This window comes from Papio anubis, chromosome 12, assembly GCF_008728515.1.
Source record: "Papio anubis isolate 15944 chromosome 12, Panubis1.0, whole genome shotgun sequence".
Taxonomy (NCBI): Eukaryota; Metazoa; Chordata; class Mammalia; order Primates; family Cercopithecidae; genus Papio; species Papio anubis.
Window position 1 is genome coordinate 116,818,078 of NC_044987.1, and position 11,228 is coordinate 116,829,305.

The window sequence follows — 11,228 nt, forward strand, 5'->3', positions numbered from 1 at the left end:
TCCAGCTACTTGGGATTGGAGGTGGGAGAATCACTGGAGCCCAAGAAGTCAAGGCTGCAATAAGCCATGATCTTGCCACTGCACTTCAGCCTGGGTGACAGCATAAGATCCTGTCTGAAAAACTAAACAAAAGAAAAAAACAGTAAAGTTTTGGGGTTTTTTTTTTTTTTTTTTTTTTTTTTAGTTTGTTTTTTTTTTTGAGACGAAGTTTCGCTCTTGTTGTCCAGGCTGGAATACAATGGCGTGATGTTGGCTCACTGCAACCTCCGCTTCCAGGTTCAAGCAATTCGCCTGCCTCAGCCTTCCTGAGTAGCTGGGATTACAGGCATGCGCCACCATGCCCGGCTAATTTTGTGTTTTTAGTGGAGGCACAGTTTCTCCATGTTGGTCAAGCTGGTCCGAGCCACCGCGCCTGGCTAAGTTTTGGGGTTTTATTTGTTTTGAGACTTGGTCTCACTCTATCGCCCAGGCTGGAGTGCAATGGCGCGATCTTGGCTCACTGCAACCTCCGCTGCCCGAGTTCAAGCGATTCTCCTACCTCAGCCTCCTCGGTAGCTGGGAGTACAGGTGCATGCCACCACGCCTGTCTAATTTTTGTATTTATAGTAGAGGCAGAGTTTCATCAACTCTTAGCCTCAAGTGATCCACCCACCTCGGCCTCCCAAAGTGTTGAGATTACAGGTGTGAGCCACCGCCTCTGACCTTTTTGTTTTTTTGAGACAGGATCTCACTCTGTCACCAAGCCTGGAATGCGGTGGCACCATCATAGCTCACTGTAACCTTGAACTCCTGGCCTCAAGTGATCCTCCCGACTTGGCTTCCCAAAGTGTTACGATTACAGGCGTGAGGCATCGTGTCCGGCCTCAACAACGTTTTCTGAAGTGTCTATTCTGTACCAGGTGCCTAAATGTGCTTAACCTGACGAGGGAGTAAACGCCAACAAAATCTCATATTTACAGGTGTATCACTGACCCCCAAACCCTATTTAAGGCGGGAACCTGGCAACATAACCTGGCAGTGAGCTGGCCACTCAGTAAATGCTCCGATCTGCAGGGTCCTCGAGCCAGAGGCACTTTGAGGAGACCCTGATGCCACTGTCTCCCTTTCAGGAGCGAACGGAAAGCAAGGCGACCTGCCTTTCATCACGCAGCCGGCCTGGCAGTACCCGGCTTCAACAGGGCTGGGGATTGTATTTACATTCACACCTGCATACACTTCCGACCCTGCCCCATCCAAACTCAAAACTCTCCGTAGAACCAAAACGGGCTCCCAGAGAGCCGTGCTGGGAAGACCGAGGGTCCTGCCGAGAGGATTCCGCAGGCTGAAGGCTGGGCGCCTCGCCACTCTAGGACTACAATTCCCGAGAGGCCTTGCGACGGACGCCATCTTTGTTCCCCACCAGGCTAAGCGATTTTGCGGAGGGGGAGTAAGACTTGCGTCATCGGCGCGCGCGGCCGCCGTCGCGGAGAGATGATGTTTAGGTCCGGGACTGTCAGTCGGTGCGCGGCCGGGTACGGGCCGAGGGGCCCGCGGGGCCGGCGCCTCCATGGCGGCCGTGTTTGATTTGGATTTGGAGACGGAGGAAGGCAGCGAGGGCGAGGGCGAGGGCGAACCAGAGCTCAGCTCCGCGGTGAGTGCCCCGCCCTGGCGCTACTGGATCTTGGAGCCGATCCTGTCACCCAGCCGAGGCCGGAGCGGTGGCTCCGCACGCCCGGAGCGGGCTCCGACCCTTTGCAGACCCAGATCCTTCTCAGATCCCGGCCTCACCCCGATCTCTCTTCCAGAACCCCAGCCTTTTCCCCCGATTCTCCTTTTCCTGCCCTCGGCTTCTTCCCAGTTCTTGCACATCCCATGCCAGCTGCCATGCCTGACACCCTTCTCTCCTGGGCCAACCAGTCCAACCTGAGCGGGAGCGGGGAGGTATCCTGGCACCTTCCTTGGCTCTTACCCCTCGGTTTCTCACAGGACGTGTGTCCCTTTGCCGAGTTGAGGGCAGCTGGCCTGGAGTGAGTGAGGGTCGTGTTGGGGGAGAGGGGAATGGAGTGGGGAAGGGGAACTGGGGAGCACTAGAGCCTTGTCCTTATTAACTCCTTGTGTCTGTAGGCCTGTGGGACACTATGAAGAGGTGGAGCTGACTGAGACCAGCGTGAACCTCTGCCCAGAGCGCATCGGGCCCCACTGCTTTGAGCTGCTGCGTGTGCTGGGCAAGGGGGGCTATGGCAAGGTAGGGGCGGGCGCACCCTCCTCCTGCCTCCCAGCCTCCATCTGGAGGCAGCAAAGCGTTCTCAAAACAAAGTAGACTTGTGATCAGCAGGGCTTCTAAGGGGATTCAGAGCCAGAAACATAAAGGAGGGAAGGCCAAATCCTCTCCAATCGGACTTGAAATCTTCACTGCCCCACCCTTGGCAAGGCCTAGGCCTCCTGGTCCCAAAGCCAGAGCTTAGGGTGGGGCTTCTTGAAGATAGGATGTGGAGAGGGAAGTTGATCCTGTCTCCCCTGCCCTACAGGTGTTCCAGGTGCGAAAGGTGCAAGGCACCAACTTGGGCAAAATATATGCCATGAAAGTCCTAAGGAAGGTGAGTCACTTGTTCAGCCAATGAATACTGTGTGACTGCCATTCCCAATGTGCTGTACCAGGCTTTGGGAAGACAGCAGGGAACACAGTGGAGGAGGGGCCCTGTCTTTGGCATTTACTTGTTTATTGTCTGTTGTGATGTGTATTGTCTTGCAGTAATTCTCAATGGGAGCAATTTTGACTCCCAGCAGACATTTGACAACATGTCTGAACACTTTTTTTTCCCTTGTTTTGAGAAGGAGTTTCGCCCTATTACCCAGGTTGGAGTCCAGTGGTGTGATCTTGGCTCACTGCCACCTCCGCCTCCCAGGTTCAAGTGATTCTTGTGCCTTAGCCTCCGGAGTAACTGAGATTACAGGTGCCTGCCACCACACCCAGCTAATTTTTGTATTTTTTGTACAGGCGGGGTTTCACCAGGCTGGTCTCTGACTCCTAATCTCAGGTGATCCACCCGCCTTGGCCTCCAAAGTGCTGGGAGCTGGGATCACAGGCATGAGCCATCGCGCCTAGCCATTTTTTTTTTCTTTTGGGATGGAGTCTCGCTTTATTGCCCAGACTGAAGTACAGTGGTGCACTCTGCTCACTGCAACCTCTGCCTCCCGGGTTCAAGGAATTATCTTACCTCAGCCTCCTGAGTAGCTGGGATTATAGGCGTGTGCCGCCACACCTGGCTAATCTTTGTATTTTTATTTATTTACTTATTTATTTTGAGACGGAGTCTCACTCTGTCTCCCAGGCTGGAGTGCAGTGGTGCGATCTCGGCTCACTGCAACCTCCACCTCCCAGGTTGAAGTGATTCTCCTGCCTCAGCCTCCCGAGTAGCTGGGATTACAAGCATGAACCACCATGCCTGGCTAATTTTTTTTGTATTTTTAGTAGAGATGGGTTTTTGCCATGTTGGCCAGGCTGGTCTTGAACTCCTAACCTCAGGTGATCCACCCAGCTCGGCCTCCCAAAGTGCTGGGATTATAGCCATGAACCACTGTGCCTGGCCTAGTTTTTGTACTTTTTAGTGGAGACGGGGTTTCACCATGTTGGTCAGTCTGGTCTTGAACTCCTGACCTCAGGTGATTCGCCTGCCTCAGCCTGCCAAAGTGCTGGGATTACAGGTGTGATCCACTGTGCCTGGCATGGACACATTTTTGATTGTCAAGGCGAGAGAGGAGAGTTACTGGCACCCGGGGGGTGGAGGCCAGGGATGCTGCTGAACGTCCCACGGTGCACAGGGCAGCCTCCCACAACAAAGAATGACCTGGTCCCAGGTGTCAGTAGTGCCCAGGTTGAGAAACCCTGTGTTAGAGGATAAACCCATCCCTGGAAATGATGATGGCTGACAGCAGCAGAATTATGGAGAAATACAATGGAGTGACAGAGCATGGCAGCAGGTAACAGATGGATGGTCTGAGGAGCTCTGGATGCCCCCAGTTTTTTTCTTTTGAGACGGAATCTCGCTCTGTCGCCCAGGCTGGAGTGTAGTGACCGGATCTCAGCTCACTGCAAGCTCCGCCTCCTGGGTTTACGCCATTCTCCTGCCTCAGTCTCCCGAGTAGCTGGGACTACAGGCGCCCGCCACCTCGCCTGGCTAATTTTTTGTGTTTTTTAGTAGAGACGGGGTTTCACTGTGTTAGCCAGGATGGTCTCGATCTCCTGACCTCGTGATCTGCCCATCTCGGCCTCCCAAAGTGCTGGGATTACGGCCTTGAGCCACTGCGCCCGGCTCTTTTTTTTTTTTTTTTTTTTTTTTTTTTTTGGGACAGTCTCAACCACATCAAACTGACTGACTTTGGACTCTGCAAGGAGTCGATCCATGAGGGCACCGTCACTCACACCCAGGCTGGAGTGCAGTGGCGGGATCTCAGCTCACTGCAACCTCTGTCCCTGGGTTCAAGCAATTCTCCTGCCTCAGCCTCCTTGGTAGCTGGGATTACAGGCGTGTACCATCCTACCCAGCTAATTTTTCTATTTTTAGTAGAGACGGGGTTTTGCTATGTTGGCCAGACTGGTCTCAAACTCCTGACTTCAGGTGATCCGCCTGCCTCGGCCTCCCAGAGTGCTGGGATTACAGGTGTGAGCCACCGCGCCCAGCCTGGATGCCCTAGTTTCTAACCAATTCCTGTATCTCCAGGCCAAAATTGTGCGCAACGCCAAGGACACAGCACACACACGGGCTGAGCGGAACATTCTGGAGTCTGTGAAGCACCCCTTTATTGTGGAACTGGCCTATGCCTTCCAGACTGGTGGCAAACTCTACCTCATCCTTGAGTGCCTCAGTGGTATGAGTGCGGGCCCAGGCAGGGGTGTGTGGCGGGGGCAGGGAGCCAGCATAGGAAGCTCTGGGGGGAAGCTCTTGAGAGATGAGTCTGTGGGGGTTGGCTAGGGGCCCCCACTCTGTCCTACCCATCCACCCATCCATCCGTGCATCTGTCCCATCATTCATTCATTCATTCATTCATTCATTCAGCAAACGTCTGTCCAGCACCTACTGTGTCCCTCACGTGTGTTGGGGTGGATGGGCATGGTGGGAATTTGGGTAGAAGTCCAGAGGATGGTTGTGTCTCTTCCTACTCCCCTCCCTGTTTTGTTCTTCTCTCCTGTGTGCCCTGCATCCTGTCAAGTCCCCAGTCCAACTGGTTCATTCACTGTAGCGTCCTACTCTATCAGTCTACTCTCAGGGGCCTGGTGGGTTGGTCAGAGCACTTTTCTCAGTGGGCTGAGGCCTCCTGCTCACCTGCTTTCTAGTGTCTCCTCCGCGGACTGCTGAGGTCATAGAGCCTGGGGCTGCTCCCGGACCTTCTATTCAGTCCCGTGGCTTGCTGCCCAGATCAAGCCTCACCCCTAGGCCAGCTGACCCCTGCTGGCTGTGAGCAGTCTTGGCCTGCCTTTCCCTCGTTTGGGCCAGATGAACCCTGCGAGCTTCTGCCTCCATGCTCTACATTCGCTCCGTTCATCTCAGCATCCCCTTAAAGTCCCAGCAAACCGTACTTTCTCTGTTCTGTTGTGTTGGGATTCACTCTGTCTTCCCTGTCTCCTCTGCGAGATCTTTTGGGCTAAACTCTTGGAGCTGTGGCCTGGGCCTGGCGTATTAGAGCTGTTGTGTACATGTCTGTCTCCCCAGTAGACTGAGCGTCCTGAGGGCAGTGGCTGGGTCTCTTCATCCTGTCCCCAGCTTCACCCAGCACAGGGCCAGGCACCGAGTAGGCGTCGGTAGATGTTTGCTGAATTGAATTGAATCCCCACGGCAGCTCTGTGAGGCAGGTAGGGCAGGAATTATGAGCCCTGCTTTCCCCAAGAAGAAATAGACTCAGAAAGTGTAAAGGGACTTGGACCCAGCATGTGGCTGCTGACGTGTTTGTGTGGCAGGTGGCGAGCTCTTCATGCATCTGGAGCGAGAGGGCATCTTCCTGGAAGATACAGCCTGGTGGGTGTTACTCCTCCACTTTCCTGAGGCCGCCGGGTCCCTGCCCTACTCCCGCCTTCACCATGTCTTGTTTCTGCAGCTTCTACCTGGCCGAGATCACGCTGGCCTTGGGCCATCTCCACTCCCAGGGCATCATCTACCGCGACCTCAAGCCCGAGAACATCATGCTCAGCAGCCAGGGTGCGCCTGTGTGTGCGGGCAGCTGCAGGCGGGGTCTGCGATCTGTGGGGAGGCCGAGGAGCTCTGTGGGTGGGGTGGGGCCCTGGTCATGCCTCTCCACACTCTTCCTCAGGCCACATCAAACTGACTGACTTTGGACTCTGCAAGGAGTCGATCCATGAGGGCGCCGTCACTCACACCTTCTGCGGCACCATTGAGTACATGTAAGTGGCACCTGGCTGGCCCAGGGGTCGGGAGGACAGCCCGAAGGGGCATGGCCTGACTGACAGTTCCACCTGGACCCCAGGGCCCCTGAGATTCTGGTGCGCAGTGGCCACAACCGGGCTGTGGACTGGTGGAGCCTGGGGGCCCTGATGTACGACATGCTCACTGGATCGGCAAGTCCAGCCTCCTGGGAGGAGGAGGGGCAGGGGCAGGGTGGGAGGAGCCCCCCTACTGGGGGAGGGGAGGGCCTGGTGGGAGGCCCACAAGGCTCCTCTCACCTTCCTCCTCCTCTAGCCCCCCTTCACTGCAGAGAACCGGAAGAAAACCATGGATAAGATCATCAAGGGCAAGCTGGCGCTGCCCCCCTACCTCACCCCAGATGCCCGGGACCTTGTCAAAAAGGTGGGACTCCTTTCTCTCTTCTCTGGGGCCCTGCCAGCCACTCAGCACGTGTTCTTGAGTCTCTCTGGGCTATGGGGAGGCCAGGGCCACCCTGCCCTGTGCAGTTTGCCTCTGGGAGTAAAAGGAGCCCCTCCCTTGAAGTCCGGGATTCAGCCCAGGTCTCAGCTCTGTCACAGACCAGCTGCTGCCCTAGCCCAGACCTTAGGCTGAGTCCTAACTGGGGACGTGCTTGTGATGAGCTGGCCACACTTCCATCAAAGGCGAACATCAGAGGTGTTAGGGGGAGGCCGGGCAGCCACATGGGGAGTTGGCGCCTCACCAAAGCGCCCTGGGGCAATGCCAGGGCCCAGGAGCCTCTGCAAAGCCTTTGTGGAGAAGGTGGCTCCATTGACCAAAACTTGAAAGTCCCCAGGGTATCCACAGGTGGGAACCACACCCAAAGGCATTCTCTCCCATGTCACCTGACCCCCACTCCGGCTAGCCCTGGGACGTGGGGACACAGGAACAGTACTGCCCAGGCCCTCACCCTCTCTCCTGGTCCCACAGTTTCTGAAACGGAATCCCAGCCAGAGGATTGGGGGTGGTCCAGGGGATGCTGCTGATGTGCAGGTGGGTTTGGGGCCACCACCAGGGGTAGGGCTGAGTCTCCAAGGGTGCCAGGAATGGGGGTAGGGCCCCAGGGCAGAGGGAGTGACCAAGGGGGCAAGCAGGGTGAGCTGTTAGTGGGTTTGGGGCATTCTCTACCCACAGAGGCATCCCTTTTTCCGGCACATGAATTGGGACGACCTTCTGGCCCGGCGTGTGGACCCCCCTTTCAGGCCCTGTCTGGTGAGCAGCAGGCCCAGTGGCCGGTGGCCGGTGGTGGGTGGCAAGTGGAGAACCTGCATCTTGGTGCCCTCTGACCCCTCCCCTCTCTGGTCGGCCCACAGCAGTCGGAGGAGGACGTGAGCCAGTTTGATACCCGCTTCACACGGCAGACACCGGTGGACAGTCCCGATGACACGGCCCTCAGTGAGAGTGCCAACCAGGCCTTCCTGGTGAGTGCGGGGCCTGGGGACTGTGGGACCAGGGCAGGGATGGTGGCTAAGGATGGAAGTTACTGAGTGTCGCATGGCCCTGCCTCCGCCCCCAGGGCTTCACGTACGTGGCGCCGTCTGTCCTGGACAGCATCAAGGAGGGCTTCTCCTTCCAGCCCAAGCTGCGCTCACCCAGGCGCCTCAACAGTAGCCCCCGGGCCCCCATCAGGTACTGAGGGATGTGGGGATGTGTGGCTGGGATAGGGACACTAGCAGGCAGGACGCCAGCTCCAGCCTTGGGTGCCTTGGCCACGTCTGTCAGCCAGTGTTGGCTTAGGTTGCTGTGTCTACGATGGGGACCTCAGTCCCTACCCCCCTTGCGGTCAGGCTGCCTAGGTGGGAGTTTGTGGAGCCCACGGCCTGTGTGCTTGGGCAGGTGGGAAAGTCTGCCTTCCTTGATCGAGTGCTGGGAGGCCCTGGCAGGGCCTAGGGGGCTCTTACTCTGCCTTGGTTTCCCCTGCAGCCCCCTCAAGTTCTCCCCCTTTGAGGGGTTTCGGCCCAGCCCCAGCCTGCCGGAGCCCATGGAGCCACCTCTACCTCCACTCCTGCCACCGCCGCCGCCACCGCCACCCTCGATCACCGCCCCTCTCCCCATCCGTCCCCCCTCAGGGACCAAGAAGTCCAAGAGGGGCCGTGGGCGTCCAGGACGCTAGGAAGCTGGGTGGGGTTGAGGGCAGCCCTTGAGCCCTATCCCTGCGGCTGTGAGGGCAGCAGGTCCCTGGGCCAGTGTCAGAGACCTGGGGGTGTGTCTGGGAGTGGGGTGCGAGTGCGTGTGAAAGTGTGTGCCTGCTGGGGCAGCTGTGCCCCTGAATCATGGGCATGGAGGGCTCCAGGCTACGACTGCTGGGGCCAGAGCCCTGCTGCCCACCATGCCCTGCGCTCAGCTAGCTGCTCCCGTGGAACATTAAAGGGCTGAATCATGGCGCTGACCTGACTCTTTGCGCTGCACTCCTGGGGGCAGGGGTGGGTTGGATTGTGCCAGGGGGAGCCCCTGGTCCGGGAGGGAGGGGTCTCTGTAGGACCACAGGGTCACAGGCTGGAGGAGTTTTATTTCAAATGGTTGCCTGATGCCTGTGGGGGTGGGGGTGGGGGTGGGGGTGGGGGTGGGGCCCTTCCCGTGGTGAGGGGGGTACAACGTAGACTTGGGAACTGGTGGGGGGTGACAGTCTGAGGTGTGGTCATGTGGGGTGGGGGTCCAATCCAGCCATGGCATCTTGGGAAGCAGAGGTACAGGGAGTGAGTGGCCGTGGCAGAGATGGGACACCAAGACCAGCTGCTACAGTGCGGTGACATGGAGGCCCTGGCCCCCAGCTGCCCTGGCGCTGTCGTCCCAGGCCGCGCTGCCAGCAAAGGCGTGCAGGTCACTCAGCAGGGCCTCAGCACTGCCCCCTGCGCTTGCTGGTCCTGGGGAGCCAAGGACCAGGTCGCCCTCCATGTCACTGTCTCTGGCTTCCTCAGCCCGCACGGGGACCTGCTCTGGGCTGGATGCCTCTCCACATAGCTGCTCCCCTTCCCCAGGGTCAGCCTGCAGGCCACCATCCGTGACGTGGTCATAGTCTGCGTCCTGCTCATCCTCCTGTCGCTCAAGATCATTGTCTGGGGACCCCAGCTCAGCTCGGGCCTGCAGCCAGCGGCCCGGGGGGCTGGCCCAGAGCAAGCGCCGTGTGCGGCCCCACAGCGCGGCACCCAGGCGGGCCGGGTGGTAGTAGCCCCCCGAGTCACGGCTGAGGCGGCGCCAGGCCAGTGCCAGGCCGGTGACCAGCAGCAAGAGCAGCAGCAGCAGCAGGACAACGGTGACAGAGCTGGAGCCCACGCTGTCCTCCGCGCTGCCACCCGAGCCCAAGGCCCCTGGCAGGGCCAGCAGCATCCCGAGCCCTAGGGTGCAGGGCAGAGCCTGTGGGAGACAGGCAGGGGCTCAGAGGGCTCAGCACCTGGGGTGGGGCCTGGTGCGGGGCAGGCTGGGTGATCAAGACCACTTTTCTTTTTTTCTCTTTGGGATCCTCTTGGGACAGCCAAGCAGAGAAGGCCAAGGCCTTATTTGGTCAACCAGGCTCTGGCCCTGTGAGATCAGCCCCCATTCCTCCAACCTCCTCCCTACCACTCACCTCCCCCAACCGCTGCACAGAGCCACCTGCCTGGGGCCTTCGCACTGGCTGTTCCCTCTGCCCGGAAAGCTCCACCTCCTCCCACCCTCCCCTCCCCCAGGCTGCATGGCCTGCTCACTGTGCTCAAAGGTCACCCCAGTGAGGCTGAACCTGACCTTAACCTCTACCCTGATGTCTATCACTGCAGCCCACCCCAGCACCCCCTAGCACCCCCTAGCACTCAGCGCCTTTTTCCTTGCATGCCACCTAATCAAGAGATAATTGTACTCATTTTTTATGTCTATTATCTACCCCCCACAATAAGCTGCTAGGAGAAGGGGGCTTTTTGGGTCAAGCATGTTAGTAGGTAGTCAGCGTGGGTTAAACGTGTCTAGGCTGCCTGGGTGGGTGGGGGAGGAGATGGGAGGGAGGGAAAGAGGTTGCTAGTTGGTGTCAGGGCTAGCTCTCCCTGAGGCCTGGGATGGAGGATGGAGGATGGAGGGGCCTGGACCCGCCCCGAGGCAACTGCTCATCTTCTGCTTGGCCAGGTCCCCAAGCAGGGGTCCGGAAGGCCCCTCTTCCTCCCTCCCCACCACGGGGCTGCCCCAGCTGCAGGGTTTCCGTTCCACTCCCAGTCCCTGAGGGCCCCAGGCGTGCAGGGCCGGGGGCTGGGGGAGGCGGGCGCAGCTGCCAGAGGAAGTCTGCGGTCAGAACAGGCTAGGTGGGGGGTGTCGGGGGAGGGGTGCTGAGGTGCAGCCAGCCTCCCCCAGCACCCCAGGCTGTCCACCCAGGTTCCAGGAATGCAAGTTCCCGCTCACAGGAAGACCAGGTGAGGGCCTTCCCCGGGCTCCTGAGGGGGGCCTGGTCCAGTGTGGGGTGCCGGGGGCTATGCCCGGAGTCCCAGAGAGCCCAGCTCAGGTGAGAGAAAGGTCCAGCCTCTGCCATACTTCTCTTAGGTCTCACCTCTTCCCCGGAGCCAGTGTGGGGCCCTCCTCAGCTCCACCGGCCCAGACAGTCCAGCCCCGACCGCCTGTGGCCCCCATCCCAAGAACCCGGGGGGTTCCGAGGCTCACCATTGGTCCACAGGCCCCTCCGCGCCGGGCACCCACCTCCAGCTCTGGCTGTGTTGAGCGAGAAGTGAGCTCAGTGCTCGTCTGCAGTGAAGGGTGGCCCGGGCTTCCGCTTCCTGCCCACATACCCCATCTGCCCCTCCCTGCTGCAGGACCCCTGGTCCACACCAGACCCTCCCCGGCCTTCCTGGAGGAGGCTGGGCTGCAGGGCCCGTCCTC

General features: G+C 58.9%; 2 protein-coding genes across 3 annotated transcripts; one reads left to right on the plus strand and one right to left on the minus strand.

Moving 5' to 3' along the window:
- Positions 1-1,450: 1,450 nt before the first annotated feature.
- RPS6KB2 (ribosomal protein S6 kinase B2) lies at positions 1,451-8,777 on the plus strand. Of its 2 annotated transcripts, XM_003909472.4 has the most exons (15): positions 1,452-1,630; positions 1,966-2,006; positions 2,104-2,224; positions 2,508-2,576; positions 4,701-4,848; positions 5,936-5,993; positions 6,073-6,173; positions 6,286-6,376; positions 6,460-6,550; positions 6,672-6,779; positions 7,326-7,388; positions 7,530-7,607; positions 7,709-7,816; positions 7,912-8,024; positions 8,319-8,777. In XM_003909472.4, exons 1-15 carry the CDS (start codon positions 1,547-1,549, stop codon positions 8,506-8,508), a joined length of 1,464 nt encoding a protein of 487 aa, XP_003909521.2. In that variant the 5' UTR covers positions 1,452-1,546; the 3' UTR covers positions 8,509-8,777. The 2 variants fall into 2 exon arrangements, with proteins under 2 accessions (XP_031509615.1, XP_003909521.2); XM_031653755.1 differs by lacking the exon at positions 7,326-7,388 and having other exon boundaries at positions 1,451-1,630.
- A 107-nt stretch (positions 8,778-8,884) lies between these two features.
- Positions 8,885-11,136, minus strand: PTPRCAP (protein tyrosine phosphatase receptor type C associated protein). Its single transcript, XM_003909473.5, has 2 exons — positions 11,013-11,136; positions 8,885-9,749 (listed from the first exon to the last, which is right to left on the minus strand). Exons 1-2 carry the CDS (start codon positions 11,133-11,135, stop codon positions 9,132-9,134), a joined length of 741 nt encoding a protein of 246 aa, XP_003909522.3. The 5' UTR covers position 11,136; the 3' UTR covers positions 8,885-9,131.
- Between the last annotated feature and the right edge of the window lie 92 nt (positions 11,137-11,228).